At 40.4% G+C, this 18,984-nt stretch overlaps 1 protein-coding gene across 1 annotated transcript; it reads left to right on the forward strand.

The window, feature by feature from the left end:
• Positions 1 to 6,292: 6,292 nt before the first annotated feature.
• On the forward strand, positions 6,293 to 14,269 carry LOC133954266 (choline transporter-like protein 1). Its single transcript, XM_062388618.1, has 16 exons — positions 6,293 to 6,584; positions 6,816 to 6,902; positions 7,638 to 7,780; positions 8,894 to 9,030; positions 9,226 to 9,319; positions 10,040 to 10,209; positions 10,607 to 10,696; positions 10,808 to 10,938; positions 11,067 to 11,253; positions 11,901 to 12,069; positions 12,183 to 12,339; positions 12,759 to 12,842; positions 12,937 to 13,074; positions 13,159 to 13,395; positions 13,477 to 13,551; positions 13,798 to 14,269. The coding sequence occupies exons 1-16, from the start codon at positions 6,561 to 6,563 to the stop codon at positions 13,819 to 13,821; spliced, it is 1,947 nt and encodes a 648-aa protein (XP_062244602.1). The 5' UTR covers positions 6,293 to 6,560; the 3' UTR covers positions 13,822 to 14,269.
• Positions 14,270 to 18,984: the final 4,715 nt, after the last annotated feature.

Genomic DNA, 18,984 nt, shown 5'->3' on the forward strand with positions numbered 1-18,984 from the left:
GGATGTATCCGCACAACTGAGTGTCATACTGGTGGAGATATGGCATCCTGGTTCTTCTGATTGACAGACCAACCAATATGTCGTTCCCTGGATTCATCTGGCTACAAATGATTAACTCTTATTATATAGTCCCTCTTATTAAAGTCATATGACTAAACCTCATATTTTTTATGGTTATCTGTATTGGCAGTGCAGTCTATTCTCGAATGTGTAAATGCTTTTGTATATAGTTATTTTTTAGTATGCGAACATTTATTTAGCCTCGAGAGTCATCATTACAGGCCACACTGTCTCGGTCCCACATCACAGAGGAAGAGCATGAACATTCTCATCAGCTCGCAGCATCATAGGTCACATGTCTGGAGTGGTTACATACATGGTTAAGAAAGACCTATTCATGATTCACCCTATAATCCCCCACTGTTCGAGCGTCTTAAGTGGAGCAGTGAGGGCCCAAAGGAAACAGCCTCACATTCCTCACTGATATAGTTTATTATTGGAAAAATAAGCCAGTCTAAATCATGGGCATTGAAGAACACAGAGTGTTTGCCCATGTAGGAAAATGTAGGTGACGCTTTTGGAGAAAGAAAAAGCAGAAAAAAACACTTTCCCTCCCATAACTGAGTCATTTTGAGAACTTGCATATACAAAGGCTGCTTTGATAAAAATAGTTGCTCCCTTTTTTAAGACTTCTTTAAATAACTTGTTTCTAATGTACTTGCAGTTATATGAAATTAGAAAAACGAATCTTGGGTTAATTTATACTAAAAGGAAAACTAAACAAAATGTGAGAATCTCATCTGAGGCTCTAAATATAACATCAGCAGACCACACCAAGATCCTAGCAGTCTTTTCCTGTGACTTGCTTTGCCCTGTGGTAAACGACTGCTTCTCAAAAGGCCAGAGTCATGCCGGCCTAAATAACAGGGTTTGATGCCTGGGTGGGAACTTGAGCAATCGCAATATTCTTGAATGAAACATCCCAGTGTAGATGATGCAACTAAAGTAATGTGAAAAAAATTAAATTGGTTCCGAGCTGCTCGGCTGTTTTAATTAAAAGCTCTTCCTCAATCATCGGTTGATTTTAACTTGTTTTTTCTCGTTAGGGACTAAGTGAAGGAGTCGTCGTGGGAGACAACAAGGGGGTCCTTGGACACTGATCGTGGTTTATGGTTTGCCTGCTACCGTGGGAACAGGAAGTACAAGTTATTGAGGGGACAGACCATAACAGGCTAAAATAATCTATCTAATCTTCTTGTGAGAGGGTCTCTGTGTGCATGTTTGTGTATGATACAAGGGAGGATGTTATATTGGTGTGTGTGTGTGTGTGAGGTTGATGTGGAATTGGTTTCTCAAATCAGATGATGCAGACCTTGTTTCATCTAACATTTCTATGACGAAAGTGGAAAACACTGTCTCAAACACAGACAGTCCAATCAGTGTTCAATGTGTAGCTACCATCTGTTCTCTGTTTTTGTCTTGGTGAATGACCAACGGTGTCATATTGCCACATCAGATGACACTGCTCTTACTATAAAACAAACATCTTGAGACGGACCATGAATATCCTATTTTTTGACTCAGAATATAAGAAAGCTGTCACGACTTTTTAAAAACTTTTGTCTCTCACAGTGCTCCATCTTGTATAAGACAGGTATATCCGTAAGTGTTATACTATCAGGTCCTTGTAGTTCAGAGAAAGTGTTCTGGTCCAGGTCCCCAGCTGCTTAGTCTAGAAAAGCACAATCATTGTAGATCAAGGTGAGCTCGACGGCCGAACCAAAATGAGATGGTCCAGTCTCCCATTTGCTTTAAGCTGTCCCAAGAAGGATCCACTCATCGGTTTCTTGAGAACAGAAGGATGTACTTGAAGGAGCCTTCGAAAGGGGGCGGACTTATCACACCGCTTTGACGAAATCAGTTTTCAACTGCAGAATAAAACCGATTTGATTCGACTTTCCTTCCAAAGCACTCAGCCTGTTTCCTCTTAAACGACATCCTGATTGTTAGCTGTTAAAGTAGCAACCTGTCACATCAGGAATTACATCCTTGCAAGGACAAACATTTTAATTTTACCACAGATTACGAGGATACACTGTGAAAGTGAACGCAGTCAAAGTCCTACTCACACTATCTACCTGCAGCTCATCTTGATGGTTCCATATGGATCAGGACATAGGTGACAACAACAGCTGGCTTCCATTTGTTTTTCTCTGACTTAGACCACCTGAGCACATTCCCACACTTCTGGAGCATTGAAACGTGTGCAGGAATGCAGGAGCCTTTTAATATCAAATTGCTTTGTTTGAGATGCTTATTTAGCAAAGACAAAACTCCACTGCTTTCTCTTGAGCAATGCCGCATGAATAACAAAACAATGATTTCAACGGCTCACCCTGGAAGAAGCCCTGTTTAACAAAGGTCAAGTCATTTACAACGAAAAGACAGCAAGACTAAAAAGTGAGTCATTTATCACCACCTCTTCCCTTCATTTTGTGAAAAGAAGAGAAATAAAAGTCAGTGTTATGTGGAGATTCCAAAATATGCGCCTTTTTGAATTCATCAAATCCTCCAGAACTTGACATGTTCTGAAACGTTGAATCTTGAAAGTATCTCAAGACATGGGCGAATGGTATTTATCTTCTTTTCTGTTTGTTTATGAAGAATGACTCTTAAGGTTGGACCAGACCCTCTGAGGGGCCAGGATAGTGACATACTACAACCCCCACCTCTCTTCCCATCCACCCAGGTTTCTGCTGAACATGTGCTGCGCTGGCATCGACTCGTCCAGCGGAGATCCAGGAAAGCGTGTTGTCCTTGGACACCGTTGCCACAGCAGCATCGGCAGGAAATACTTGAGACCCAGAGTCAGGGGTATGTTGAGCCAGAGGCTGTTCCATCAATTGATGAGCAGGCTCTCTGAACGGTTATGTTTCCGCTCCATGTTCGTTTGCATTCTGGCTCCAAATGTTCCCTCCCAACATCTGCGTTTGTCCCCTCACATGCGTGCGCTCATAATCAGCTGCTCCTGCATGATCTACCTTTCCTTACTCACAGGTTTGCTTTCAATCTACACTGACACAAAAGAAGCTTATATCAAGTATGTCTGTCTGAAATTTAATGCTTTTTAAAAAATATCACGTATATGGCTGCAGACATTTTGCATTAGTCACAAGAAGGACTGCACAGCTTTAAGTTCATAGAGTGAGGAGTGTATAAGACGGCTGGGATAAATATTTACCTTCCTTTCCGGTCTACTACGCAAGGCAGGAGAAACATTTATAGTGCAACAAGAGCCCTGAGGAAAGTAAGACGCAAGTCACCTCTTCTGCAGGAAACTGACATTCCAGCTGACTCAGGAACTGTACAGGTCAGGATACCGTCACTAAGCAGAGCGGAAACCTCTTGAAAAACAGCAGGCAGGGCAGATATCTGCTGAAAAATGCTACTTCAGACATCTGAAACTAGTTTTGAGAAAAAATACAAATGGAAGGGTGCAAAGAACACAAATCCAAGCTATGAGGGGAAAACCTGTGAAATTATAATGGTGTACAAGTTGGAAGTTCTTTGGAAATATAAATATACAACCCAGATATAGGATTAATAAGAATCTAAATATTTACCGTCTTTGCTTGGACTTCTAAACGCGTGTGCCACTGGGATACTCCTACCTCATGTAGTTAGATTGCAGAGTGAGGGAGTAGATGGTCCTTCAGCCTGAGGGGCAGCAGCAGTCAGCGTTGCATCAGCAGACATCTCCTCACAAGGGGATCTGAGCCACATGAAGTCCTGCAGTTCCCCCCAGCAACATGAAACTGCCAGTGATTAATCAGTAGATTAGCATTCGATGGAAGAAACTGAACGTAATGACTTAAAATAGACTGCTGGGGGCGACACAATCATGTTTAACAACGTGGCTGGTCTTTAAGATTTAGTTCATGTATATTTTAACATGAAGCTTCATTATATTATATTATATAAGTGTTAAGAACACACTGTCAGCCAATGTAAGACTATGACTTTTGCAGAAATGGAGGGTAAACGTGGCCTGTGTGCTGTCATTGAAAAGTATCATGAGGCCACTCTTGTGCCATGATAAGAAGCTGATTTAGCTGCTAACACAGTGGACAGGGAGAAGCACGTATATCATAACCTGAACCAAAACAGGCCTCGAAGCTTAAACTCACCTGTTTGGGTTTAACATGGCTGCAGACATTTGGAAGCCATTTTGACATGAAATAGAAGGTAAACAGAGGTGTTACTCATCATGTTAATTAAGGCTGTGCTCTATTTAGATAGAGCTTTAATGAATGTGATGAGTAACACCTGTGTTTACCTTCCATTTCCTGTCAACATGGCTGCCAAATGGCGGGAGCCAAAATGAAAAGCTTCTGTTCAGCTTTCAGGCTTTTCCGTGGTTTAAAAGTTCTGTCTGTAAAAAGTTGTTGAACGTGTTTTCGTCTATGGTTTTCATCCAGCGTCAGTGACCTCGTTACTCCAGCATGTGGCGCCAAATTCTACACGACCACATTGTCGTACCGTTTTAAATCTTCTTCTTCTTCTTCTATTTCTTCTTCTTCTTCTAAAGAAACAATAATAATATATACATTTTGTCACAAAACACACATAACAGCACGAGGAGCGGTATGACAGATTTAAATTAATTAAAAACCGACTCAATAAAGACAAAAGAAACAGTATTAAAAAGCAATCTTAACTTATAAATAATATTGTTTTTCTTCTTCTTCTTCTTCTTCTTCTTCTACTTCTTCTTCTTCTTCTTCTTCTCCTCTTCACGGTAGACAGCTTCACATTCTAACCTATGATTCTAATAACATAAACCGACTTAAATTTTGATCAGAAACGACAAAAGAGATTTTACTGAGGTTATTCTTTGTCCAATACAACCCCTATGATGGCAGTGCTAAAATTATGAAATTATGAAAAACAATCAGAAAAAGAGGTGGTATGTATTTTAAAGAAGAACATCAGACATTAAAAATCTAAATACTTTATACAAGCTATTGACAGGACAGCCTCTACAATAGACCTTGAGGGTGTGAGGTCAAGACAAAAGTTAGTGTAAGCAAACAAAAATGTTGCTCCTACAGGTAGCCTACTACTTAATAAGAATAATATTAAGATTGGCAATAAGCAGATAATATAGTAAATCAAATAAGGTCACCACCTTATAACTTGAGAACAACCCCAATTCTCACAGCAACAGATGTGCAGTTTACCTGAATATGGCAGGTACGCTGTTCCAAGCAAATCCGCGGTGGATTTAGTCTTTTAGTGTCACCTCTCTCTCTCTCTGTGTTATTCACTCAAGGCTCTGAGGGGAACAGACCATGAGCTGCAGGACTTGTTCTTCTTGTCACTAAAGATAGATCTTTATCTCTGCCTGTATGTTTGGGGCTATTGTGTTACCTATAAGGCATCTAAGGGGGTCTAAGGATTCCTATTTGCTCAGTATTCCATTGACTTAATAATTTAGAGACGTTCTTTCAATAAAGCTTCTGAATCTTTAGTGGACTCACTGTTTATGTTTCCATATAGACTGGACTCTGATGAGGTCAAAGCAGCCAGAGGGGCTGAGCAAACAATAAAATGTCAAAAAAATTTGTCTTTCAGAAATGTAAGATTTTAAGGTTTGGAAAAAACTTGCTCATCAATAACCCCTGCTGTTTCTCTGTATGTAAACTTGTTATATATCCATTGTCTAAACTTAATTAAGCAAGGGAATGAGCTTGGCTTCATGTGTTGTTGTACCAATCCACCAGCTATTTCAAAGAAGCTAACCAATCAGATGGTGCGGACGGTTTAGGTGCAGTACAAACATGAATGAAAAGTTTGATAACAGTTTTTATATTCATTACCATATATAAGGATGGGCAAAACTTCTCCACTTCCTCCTGATATCCAGGATGACATTGTTTGCACTGAGATCCCGCCATTACCTGCACTCGACCAATCGCAGGTCATACGCAGCTGTCAATCATTACGTTTCAACCCAGTTTTATTACACCAAATAACTAAAACCGACAAAGAATCACAATCACAGTGGTACAATATGTCAGAGCGAGCAAAAACATAAAAATAGAAAAACACAGATAAGTTTTGTTCAGTAGGAACAGTTGACATTTACAGCTTGACGGATTTTGACGACACCAGGTGGTGATGGTGACGCGTTGGCTTCACTCCTGGGGCAGCGGTCGCCTCCTCCATCTTTCCTCCAACTCTCTGGTTTGTCTGAGCGCACGTGAAGGCACCAGGAGAAACTTGACTCCTTCCGCATTCACCTGCGGCTCCTCCTCGCGCGGGGAACCTCCACACATCATGGGCGTTTGCTTCTCAAATGAAAGAGACGACAATTAAAAAAAAAAGAAGTGTTTTGTTTGAGTTGCTGCAGCGGCCCCCCGGGGACAAACGGAAGAAGAAGAAGAAGAAGAAAGGCGTCGCGAGATGAGAAGAGAGACATGAGCTGAAAAAGTTCGGGCGAAGAACAGACGCAGAAAGTTTTCGGTTGTTGTGGTTGTTTTCTCAAGTCGTCGCTCACGATGGGATGTGGCAGCAGCTCGGAGGTGAGTTTGTCCCCGTGTGACTTTTAAACAGCTTTCAAACGGCAGCCTCGCGGGTCGTGTGTGCTACGTCCGCCTCCTTAGCTTGTTTTTACAGCAACAACAACAACAACTTCCCAGTATAGTGTCGGTGAGCTGGTTTGTGGAGCTGCGGGGTCTCCACCGCTCGACAGCCCGAGCACCAGCCAGGCTAAGCTAACGGCTCCTGTGTGTTGTTGTCCCATGTGTGCGCAGGGGAAACGGGACTGGAAACCGCTGGAGGAGCGCAGCTGCACGGACATCCCGTGGCTCATCGTATACACACTGTTCTGTGTCGGCATGGTGAGTGTGTGTGATGAACGGGAGGATGCATGCAGGTGGACTTGCATGCACTTCACATCACATCAGCCGCACGTTAGATCATCTCCGCCCGAATGTGCATGCATCGGGTGATTCAACTTTATGGTCATTCTGCAGGATTCCCATTGTTGTGCATGTGTTTCAACTGAATCCCATTACACCCAGTGAAACCTATCACAATCACGATGTTACTACAAAACTGCAGCATTCCAAAAAGTAGAATCAACCAAGTTAATTTGGTCTGACTAGTTTGAGTTAGGTGTACCTAATAAGCTGCCCAATGTGTGTGTGTATGTTTATACCAGTCCCAAGAGTGCCAGTAAATAAAGTTGGAGATCTTTTGAAATGGCCCTTTAATCCAAACAGACACCCTTTGCCAAAAAGTTCTCTACTAAATTCTGGTTTGGTTTAAAGTGGATCAGGGACGTGCTGGTTTTAATACACTTTGGAGACTGTAGTTTGTGGTCAAGGGGAATTGCATGATACAATACCACAACTTACAACCTTGCCTTTAACATTATAACCTGCACAAAGGTAGGATTGTTGGACTAGACTTTCATTAATTTTTGTTACTGTATTTGTACTGTAGGCGCAAAAGTCCCTGGTTTTGATTCGAGATAGTTTAAAGCTTAAACCTACTAAGGAAGTGTATTTATTACTCTTGATATTTCATGCAGATAGTTAATATTGTGTACTTGTAATCTGTCTCATCTGCAGGCTTGTATCTGTGGCTACTCCATCGCCACAGGAGCTGCCTCCAGGCTGGTGTCAGGATATGACAGCTATGGCAACACCTGCGGTCGGAACAACACCAAGATCGAGGGAGTCCCTCTCAGTGGGCAGGACATGACCGAAAACAAGTTAGTTTGATTAGTTACAAATTACTTAAAATGAGATGTACGGGTTTATTTATATCAGACTTTAGATTGTTAGATTGATAGACTAAAAAGCACGGATTTGCAGTACATCAAACTGCTTTCATTCCTTTCTATCTCCTGTTTTGATTGATGACAGAGTTTGCCTTTCACACATGAATGACAAAGCGGGACTTTTCTGCACAGACACAAACTCTTCATACCTCTTCGTCAGTGTCTTCTATGTGTTTCTGCTTTTTCAGTATGTTAAAATAACGTGTTGAGGATGTTTTTTGCCTCCTGTAGTTGAGAGTTAGTGTCACAGACAAAGCAATTCAGCCTTACATGTCTGCATGCAAGGATTGCATCATGAAATCCTAATCTACCAAACTGCTGCATTCGTAAACACATTGCTTTACCTCTTAGCTGTTCATACCGTAACCTACTTACATTTACCTGAAAATCATATATTACAAAAAGCAGTGGATTTTTTACACCTACATTTTTTTATAAAGTGATTCAGCATATTAACCAAAAATCTGTCAGTTCTCTCCATCGGTACAATCTGTTCAAAGATGAGATGTTATCAGTCTTCATCACAGGGTTAATGAAGATTAATATCACCAATGCAAGGCTGCACATGACTCATAGTCTCATTTGTGTTCTGCTACTGAAGTTCTTCATATATCTAAATGAGTAACATACTTCAAGAGCTTATCTCTCTCTCTGTAACCCCTCCCTGAACTCACACTCTCTCCATGTAAGATACTTATCATCGATACAGAACTGACACAAATTATGTTTTGTCATTTATGTGAGGAATCTTTGATTATATGCCTGATTTTTGGGCAGTAGCTTTCCATCAGCATGCAGCCTGCGAGCCCAGTTTTACTGAAACAATGGGTCATGCTTTATCGGGCTGATTGCCCGATAAAGCATTTGAATAAAAGGCGTTTCTGCTACAAAGAAGGATCTGTGTGACAGGTCAACATCTTTCTGCCCAAACAGAACAGTTCTGACTGCCCAATAGTAAAATATACTGATATTAGTGGCAATTACAGTGTCTTTTTACCCAATAGTCAATAATCCTGAAATTTCCTAATTTTGTCTTCCTCTCAGGAACATTTTCTTTCTGGAACCTTGCAACCTCGATCTCGTAAACAGGAAGATTAAGTCCATTGCCCTGTGTGTCTCCAAATGCCCTGCGACTAACCTGACCACATATGACGAAGTGAAGAAGTTTGCCCTGACTAATGGTGAGAAGACGGCATGTTTAAGAGAAAATGGGAACATGTCCTGTTTATTAACTTAGAGTTTGAGTTTACTGGTATTTCCATCTATTTCTAATAAACGTTAGTAAATATTTAGTACCATTGTAGCTGCTAGACCGGTTTTAATGTGACATGAACCAGACTGAGCATGTAAGATAATTTGTATTTCCTTCTTTTTAGGGTCCCATCTCTGTTCTTATGATATTTCTCCTACGAGATACACAAGCCATTCGGAAAGATTCACCAAATGTCCCAAACTCCCCGTTGTAAGAAGGTAATCAAGTGCTTTGGCTTTTAATGAAATTTTTAAAAAAGAAAGTTAAGTAACCATCTTTCCCCCTGTCTGTTTTTAATGCCAGCATTCTCTTGTGGAAAAGGTCAGATCCAGTTGAAGCTTGTCAGGAGGTTATTGAAGCTGATGTGATGTCATGAGATGTGTAAACTCATACAGCGACTGACAGAGATGTTTATGTGTGTAGTGTTTTAAAGGTGGAACCACCATCTTTATTGTGCTCCTGTAATTTAGTTTAAATAATTTTACTCAGGTCTAGAAGTCTATTTGTCTGGTCATTGTTTATGCCCATCTCAGAAATAAAAGGGCCCAAATAAAAACAATTTCAGCTGTGTCCAATAATTCAGGGGCCGCATCCTTCATAGGCTGCATTCTATGACTGATTACATCACAGCGGGCCCACGAGGCTGACCTGTTTCAAAGTCTTTTCAAATGTGGATGAGAAAAGCCTCCTTCCATTCCTGAACAATCAACGATTCAACAGGTGGATCCTCTGTTGGACTATGAAGGATCCAGCTAATCCTTCGTAGTCCGCCCTGTCTACTGAAGCTGTGTCTTCACAGACTGACTCCTCATAAGGATGCTACCCCAGGAATTTGGACACAGCTATAGACCACTTCCCATAGTCTGATGCTTTTATGACTCTTTCAGGAAATTAAAAGATAAATTAACCCCTATTCTTCACCTCTTTCTTCTTTGTAGTAAGGCTACCCCAGTGTTCAACCGCTGTATTCCAGTGGACATTGGCTGCTACGTCGAGTTTGTTCAGTCGTTCATCACATTTGTCAGTGACAACACTGTGCTGCGTCGTGTCATCGCCGGGGTGATGGCCAGCAAGGAGATCATCATGGGCCTCTGCATTCTGGCTTTGGGTAAACACATTATTAAATCTGGCTTACCGTGCGCATGTGGATTTAATGAATGATGAAATTCTTTTATCCTGTGAGAAACGTGTGCATTTTCCTGTCCTGCTGCTCCCTCAGTGCAGCCTTGATTGCTCTGGAGAATTCGGCTTGAAGGCAACTGTCGGAAGAGAAACAATTTTTGTCAAAATAATAACAGGAAATGTTATTACCCTATTGTTTTCAGTGTAGCCCACAGGCATTTATTTAGTCTCCTCTTGTTGTCACAGCAAAAAAAGGCAAAACTTATCCTACAACAGTTCTAGACGTCTTTCATTTAATCTTTTGATCAATGATAATGGTAACTTTACTCGGTGTGTGTGATTCCTTCGTATGATGCATTGTTTTTTTTCTCTCTCTGATGCAGTTCTGTCCCTCATCATGATGGTCGTCATTCGTTACATCACCAAAGTGCTAGTGTGGATTCTAACCATTCTGGTTATCATCGGGTCTATAGGTAACTCTTAGGAGCTTTATATGATTCAAGCACCCGTTCTCTTATCAATTTAATCCATTTAAAAATGTATAAACATGTTAATGTTTCATTCGTCTGTTTGATCGTTTGCAGGTGGGACCGCGGTCCTCTGGTGGCTGTACGCCGAACAAAGGAATAACACCACATCAGAGCCTGGGAGCGAAGTTGCCTGGGATAACGCCAAGGCCCTGCTCGCGTATGCAATTGGTGCCACCGTTTTCACGGTATGTCTTCTTGCACTGGCACGCAGGTCTCTCCTGGTGTGACAGAGAAAAGCGATTTGTATGAATTTAATTATCTGACTCAACAGCTTAATTGAATGATGGTAATCTGTGTCTGTGTACACTTTCAGGTAGTTCTGCTGCTGTTGATGTTCTTCATGAGGAAGCGTGTGGCCATCACCATCTCCCTGTTCCATGTTGCGGGCAAAGTGTTCCTCCACCTTCCCCTGCTCGTCCTGCAGCCATTCTGGACCTTCTTCTGCCTCATGCTCTTCTGGGTCTACTGGATCGCTGTGCTTCTGTTCCTCGGAACTGCAGGTTGGGACAGAGGCAGATTCGGTGCTAAAGGTTCAATTACACGGATGTTTGGTCAGATTCAAAACTGCATTCACAATCCAATTGGTGGTATTATTAGTGCATACTTTGTTTTAAAGTTGTTTTTGATTTGCCAATGCAGCACATGGGCTGCTTCTACTTCTCAAACAAGAATCATATTTGGGTTGTTATTTGTGACATTTTGTCTCAGTGTTGTGGCCTGACCGAACTCCCACATCTGGAATCTTGTGCCAGTCTCGTGATGTGGGAGGACGTAGTCAAAGAGCCGCTTCTCTCTTCATCTCCCACCTCTCTTCTCTACCAAAGCAATATTAAAAACACATTTTTGTTCTTCGTTTATATTGTACAATGTATTGGAAGAGGTAAAAGCTAATGATAACTCCAGTAAAATTTTCGGATAGAATGAAAGATGTGAATTTATGAACATTTTTGTATTTTAATGTGCATCTATTTTACAGTTTGCATTCAGTTGATGTTGGCAGGTGTTTTTGTTCAATTAATTTAGGAGTACGATTGCAATAACAGTTTCTTTTTTTCAGAAATTCCGAAAATTATAAAGGAAATACAGAGGGATGTATATTAGATGCAGAATATTCTATTTAAATGTCACACTCGTCCTTTCCTCACAGGGACGGCGGTGAAGAACAACTCGACTGGTGCGGTTGAATATCAAATGCAGGGGCCTTTTCAGTACCTGGTGTGGTATCACGCTGTGGGTCTCATCTGGATCAGCGAGTTCATTCTTGCATTCCAGCAGATGACTATCGCTGGTGCTGTGGTCACCTACTATTTCACAAGGTACGGAAAAGTCCATGTTACTGTAGTTGGTGAGAGACTTTGTGCCTTTACCGTCGTATTTATTTGATCTTGTGTCGAGTGGATGTCCATTCTCTGTATCTGTCTAACTGAAGGAATAAGTCCCAGATGCCAGCTACTCCCATCTTGTCTGCTATGGGACGTACCATCCGCTACCACCTGGGCACTCTGGCCAAGGGCTCGTTCATCATCACACTTGTAAAGATCCCTCGTCTCATCCTCACCTACGTCCACAGCCAGCTCAAAGGAAAGGTGAGTCGTGATTTGTGCTGCCGGACGGGCTAATCATATCGTCCGATATGAGCCTTTCACAGTCATGTCAATATTTGGTTGTTGTTATGAACATTTTAGAAAAGACATGCATTTAATTTACATTATATTAATCTTCTTAATTCTTGAATCATTGCCTATATATATTTAAGCAAAATATATATGTTTGCTGATATATCAGTAAAATACATGTGTTGATTCCCTAATATTCTAAAAAATCCATATAGATCAGGCTTTAATCATTAGTCTTTAATATTGTAAGAAATGCTAATTCTAAACTTGCATCAAATCAGTAAGGGACAATTCCCTGTATTTTCCATATATATATATATATATATATATATGTATGCATATAAACTGTTGTTCAGATGTAATCCTGTGAATTTGTGTATTTCCCTTAGGAAAACGCCTGTGCTCGCTGCATGCTGAAGGGTTGTATCTGCTGTCTGTGGTGTCTGGAGAAGTGTCTCAAGTACCTGAATCAAGTGAGTAATCTCAGGTTGGTGAAGGAAGAAAATCTAGTTAACAATAGATTCAACATCCCAAACACCTCTGCTGAACTTGACCATATCATTTCAGAACGCTTACACTGCCACAGCCATCAACAGCACCAGTTTCTGCACCTCGGCCCGGGACTCTTTCCTTATCCTGGTGGAGAACGCACTCCGAGTGGCTGCTATAAACACTGTGGGGGACTTTGTGCTCTTCTTGGGAAAGGTAATATGCAGACACATATTCCGTGGCTTTTTCCATTGAAACAACTGGAGTTTTTTCTAACCAGGCTTAAATCTGCACCCTCAGGTGCTTATAGTTTCATGTACAGCGTTTGCTGGCATCCTGGCTCTGAACTACCAGAAGGACTACACCGTGTGGGTGCTTCCTCTCTTCATCGTCTGTATGTTTGCCTTCCTGGTGGCCCACTGCTTCCTCTCTGTGTTTGAGAACGTGGTGGACGTCCTCTTCCTCTGCTTTGCTGTGGACACAAAGTATAATGATGGCAGCCATGGACGCGAGTACTACATGGACAAGGCCTTATTGGTGAGAGGAATTTCTGATTATTCCTTGACAATCAACAAGAAGAGAAAATAAAATAACCTGTAACTCTGTTTTCCCCGTCAGGAATTTGTTGAGAACAGTAAGAAAATGGGTTATTATAAGCCCGAAGATGGAGATGGACGGGAGCTGAAGCCCATGGTGAGTTAAAATATATATCGATGTGGTCTTATCAGTATTCTGAATGCAAACTTCATTCCACTTGTAAAGAACAAAGTTTCAAGATTAGAATTGTTAAATGCTGCGAGAACCCATAATTTGATTCGGTTCGTATATGGCTCCACATTCAGAACACATGAACAATCAAAGGTCGTGTTTGGGTCTAACAATATTTCGTAAGTGATCAAATGATAATAAAATGATTAAACTTATTTTTTCTTCTTGCAGACGCGTGGGGGAACTGTAGCTTGACCAGGTCTCACACAGACCATCACAACCACTAACATTTCTCTTACCAGCATTTCGCTCCAGGGACACAAGTAATAAAACCTGTAGAGGCTTAACAGAGCTTCATTGAAAGACGCTTTAGAGTTGTTTGTTTGCTGCGAAAGAGGGATTGCAATTTAATGTTTGACACTAATAGCTGTAAAGCTGTTGGGTTTGGGTTTTCTTACTTACAATACGGGTTTGTTTTTATCTTTTACACCTGAGTTTTCTCTTTTTATAACATTTTAAATAATGTCAAAGACCGATCTAACATGGTTTAACATGTTTGGTTTCCTGCTTTTAGTAATGTTACATGTTGTTTGAACTGTTTGGTGTACTTTTTGAAATGTAAGGCTGTTGTGTGTAATGTAATGTTATGTCGAGGGCTGTTTAAGTTGTTTATTACTTATTAAATTTTGTACCTGAAACAGTATTGTATATTGTTCTCTCTGCATCTATGAAACCTTACAGAGAATTGATGGAGAAGTTAGTGTTTCCTGTCCAGCCACAGTCTGCTGCAGGTCATGTCTTTAAATCTATCAGCTACTCGACATAAGGAAGAAATCTCTCCTGTCTTGTTAGCTGCAGCTTCTCGTCAGCAGGGGGAAGCAAAGGAAATCAAAACATCATGATAACTTAAAATTGGTTGTGTAGGAGAAAGACACAGTGAAGTCTTTGTTCATCGCTGCCGTTGGCGAACATGTTGTCGTTACTCTCATCATAACAAGGAGCAGCTGCCGTCATTGAAAATTATATAATACTGCATAATAAACATTTCCAAATGATGGACCAGAACCTTAAACAATTAGTATAAGTACAGAGCAATAATAAATAAATAAAAAACACAGTAGGATATTTTCAACTTATATATTTATTTTTGTTAACAAACTAACTCAAATTATCAATTTGAATAAATAAATGAATAACAGGCAAAAACAGACAAAACAAGGCAATATTGAATAACCAAATAGTATGTTGGTGTTAGGGTTAGTTAGTGACTGATTCTCCCTCATCTGTTTTACAAGTTGATGGCCTGATCCAAGATAAAAGAGCGCTGCCACCCTGAGCTGCTTGCTGCAGGTCCCTGTCCTTCTGCTTTTGGAGTCTCTCTTTTCTTGGCATTATGCTGCAAATTTGATAAATGAGATAAATCAATGTTGTGCATAATTATCAAGAGTGACTTACATAATCTCTATAAAGCTGACAACACAGTACACAAACATTTTTTTTTACTGTTTTCTGACAGAGTTGAAGCATAAGCAGCATTACACTAGTAATATACCACAATATACCTCACCAGACTGCAGTGTTGTGCAAGTTCACACCTCTCATGAACTAGTTCAAAGTTCAGTTCATACAAGTAAACATGAATAGTTCACGTTCATAGTTCACCATTAAAATTCTGAACTAGTTCATAGTTCAGTTCATTTCATAGTTTTAAGGTGGAAACTGAGAATGAAAGACTTGTTAAAGAAAACCTTATCCATCACTACCCCTTGCCTTTACTGTCGGAAGGTTTTGCAGACAGTGTGTAAAAATCCCTCAGATAATAATAAGGTGCATCGGATCTCGGATGTAGTTGCTGAGTCTTCGTCTCTGCTTTCTCTTGCCATCTGTATATGAGATTACATTTTTTCCTGTTTTTATATTTAATTAATTTAAATTAACATAGTGTAAGATATTTAGGAATTAATAGGAGAAGTCCTGCCAAAATTAAGACTTTGACATATTGCCCGCTTGAAAATGGGAAGGAGGGGGATTTGAACCCAGGTCACTCTTTTCAGAGAGCAAACACTTTATCAACTAGGGCACTTTGGCTGATGGTTTCTAAATTGAACTAAACACAAAAAGACAATGGACAGATTATTGTGTGTGTCGGTGTCATTTTATGCTGCTTTTGATAAACACTTCAGAGAAATTAAGCACAATAATAACATTGACAAATTATCACTAAAACTTCAGAGAAGATATTTTCTACTTTACTACATATATTTGACAGCATATCTTAAAAGTAACTTTTATATTTTTGGCTTTTAGATACTGGATGATTTAACATACTTTAAAAACCTAATGTTAGATAATAACCCAGTACTTTTCCAACCTACCACAGTCTGCTGTGATGTCCTGAGGCTGCCCCCTGCTGGCTGCTGGGTTCCTCTGCTGCTCTAGCTTGGTCTGTGCAGCTTGTGATTAACCAAAGTTGTCCATAAAAGAAAACCTTTAATATCCTTCAAGGGCAATTTGATGTACAACCAGCAATCATTAATTGATGACAGAGAGAGCAATTTTTATGCTTAAATATTGATGAATGAAGAAAAATTGGGCTCCAGCAGAAGGGCACTTTTCTCATCCAGGTCAAAAGGGACAGTGCTTGAGCACCACTAGGGGTCTATCTGTGCACCTGCCTGATGTAGAACATGTGTGTGAAAGGCGCCGATATTTGAGGCTGTGTTCCAAGTGTGAGCAAAGAGAATCATCATTCTTCAATCTTAGGGCCATTAGTTAAACCCTAACACGAAATGTAAACTTCATTTTAGACCTTTCTCTCAGCTCAATCTATCACTTGCCTCGACAACAAGAAGGCAACTCCTTTGTTCAACCACCTGAGGGCAGCAAATGCTCTACAATGAATAACATTTCCACCGTGAACCCTAGTGGAGCTGTCAGGCCCTTCTAAATGACATTATCTCCTCATACCAGGGCTAATAGCTTTAGAGTTCTCTAAATCAACTTACAGAAAGTAGATGACATTTTGATCACTTATCACATCCCTCAATCATGGGACTTGATTTTTATTTGATTTAGAAAAATTAAAACCTAAATGAAGGATGCAGCTTTGAAAACAATGTGAAGGTTTTTTAATCTGAGTGTATGTGCCAATCGGCTGCTTTAGACCACCCCGGGAAAGACAAACAGAAAATTGCAGGCAACCAAAAAATGAAAAGTCATGTAAATGTGATAGAAAACCAACTTTAAAAGTGAATGAGTAGTACTACGTTGTACTGTCTGCGTGATGAGAGAAGGGCAAGTAGCAAAGATTCATCCTACAGCAAGAATAAGAAAAAAGAAAAACACACACTGACTCAGTGTGATTGAAGAGCAGCACAGTCTCCAGATTCAAACCCCACCCAGCTGGCTATGTTTAGATGCTGTTGTTTTTTAAAAACAACAGCTGTGTATTTGTTCCATGCTTCAATTTGAAAGAAAAACCAAGAGATTAAAATGTGAAACTGGAATTCTTTGTATTTTTTACAATTGAACCAAATCTCTATGTGTATCCAGTATACTCTGCAGTGGTTATGTTTGTTGTAGATGCTAATAGATAAAAGTTTTTATAGACCAGATGAGATAAAATGCACTTTATGGATCCCACAACAGGGGATACCAAAGTATAATGAATAGTTAATCTTTAATTAAGATGAAATTTATAAAAATACAGATATATACACAGTATACTCCTTTCATTGCATTATATTATATAGTATTTGGTTATATAGTATTATATTATGTTTTTTTTAGATTTCCAGGTAAAATGCTGACGATACCTTGTGGCTTTGAAATATTTACAATGCAGACTGACCTGCCATAAATCTGTTCTCCCTCGAGTGAATCCTCAATCTACTAATGTACAGATTACTGCCTCACCACCACCCACACACTCACGCACCCACACACTCGTGCACACACTCGCACACTCACACACCACCCTTGTTTCTTTCCAATCCAGCATTGACCAGGCACAGAATCAAGCCACTAAGCAGTTAGAGGTTATTGATGGGGAAAGCGCTCTGTGCTCACTGCCGTCCGCCTCCATAAAACACAGAAATCAGGAGGAAAGCAGCTCGATGGTTGGTTGTGAGTCACACCTAAGTGATTTCTGTAGTACTTACTGGAAAGCCTTTGTCAGTGGACTAAAACCCAGGGAAGCATGTTTTTTTTCTTCTGGAGGCTGCCTCTTCATCAAGCAGCAAAATTGAACCTTTTTTGAAAATGTAGAAACTGTGTCCCTCACTAATCGTGGCTCTCATAATGACAGTTATTACACTGAACAATGCAGGCAGACTGGGACACTAAAGGGCTGGAATTTATTGAGCCAAACATTTGTTTTCTTACAAACGCCACAGCATCCGCATGAAATTGCATTTTATTTATTTAGTTGGATAATGCATGTTATATATCATCCTATAGGTGAGTGTTCTCGGTAAAGGAAGATTATGAAATAATAATTTCCTTCTTGACAGAAGCCTTAAATCTCTGATTTAACTACTTGATATATGGACGTCTATTGTTTGTGCTGACTTAGGCATGTAATATGAGCTCACTGTGTGTTTGTGTGTGTGTGTTTGTGTGTGTGTGTGTGTGTGTGCATGTACGTGTGTGTGACTTGAACATTAAGGTGAACCACACTGCCTCCTCAGCAGTCTGCCCTTGAAGCTGCATTTAAGGCCTTTCCACTGGTGCTTACATTTAGTACATAAATAAGAATTAACTCACTATCACTAATATGTTAATACTCTATTCATACCATCTCTTTACACACTTTCAGTAGGTGGCACCTCACGCAGCAACAAAACCTCATCATGCACCAAAGTGCGGAAGTGATAAAAAGAACCTGCGTCACAAAGCGTCGCTTATCCAAGAAACCTGATTTCCGAACATCAAAAGTGCTTCCTGCAGTTTGAGGCATTTCCCATCAGCGCTCAGTCGCTCTGTCTCCTCCACACACCGGCACATCCCTTTCTATTGTTGGACCCTCTCCAACTCCAGGCTCAACAGTGTGGAAATTAACCAAAGAGATCGTATCTCGCCACATTTCTCACATGGTCAGCACATATAAGGGGAGGATTTGATATTTTCCCAGTAGCTTCCCTATCTGGTGCTGCCGTAGGCCCTTCTGCCAACACACACACTTACATGTTGTGTGAGTTCCTCTGGTCTGCTTACATTGTATTGGATGTAAAACAAAAAAAAAGGGAAGGGAAACCGAACTTTTCCAGGCCAGTGGCTCTTTTGCTGCACTAATTCATTTAGTTCCCGTGTTTTTCTGTACATATGTTCAGGTGTGCTCGTATGTGCTCTGTGTGTGTGAGCGTGCACGTGGGTGGTGCGGGGTCGGTGTGACAGTGACTCATAAAATATTCACCTGTT

This window comes from Platichthys flesus, chromosome 5 (assembly GCF_949316205.1).
Source record: "Platichthys flesus chromosome 5, fPlaFle2.1, whole genome shotgun sequence".
NCBI lineage: Eukaryota > Metazoa > Chordata > Actinopteri > Pleuronectiformes > Pleuronectidae > Platichthys > Platichthys flesus.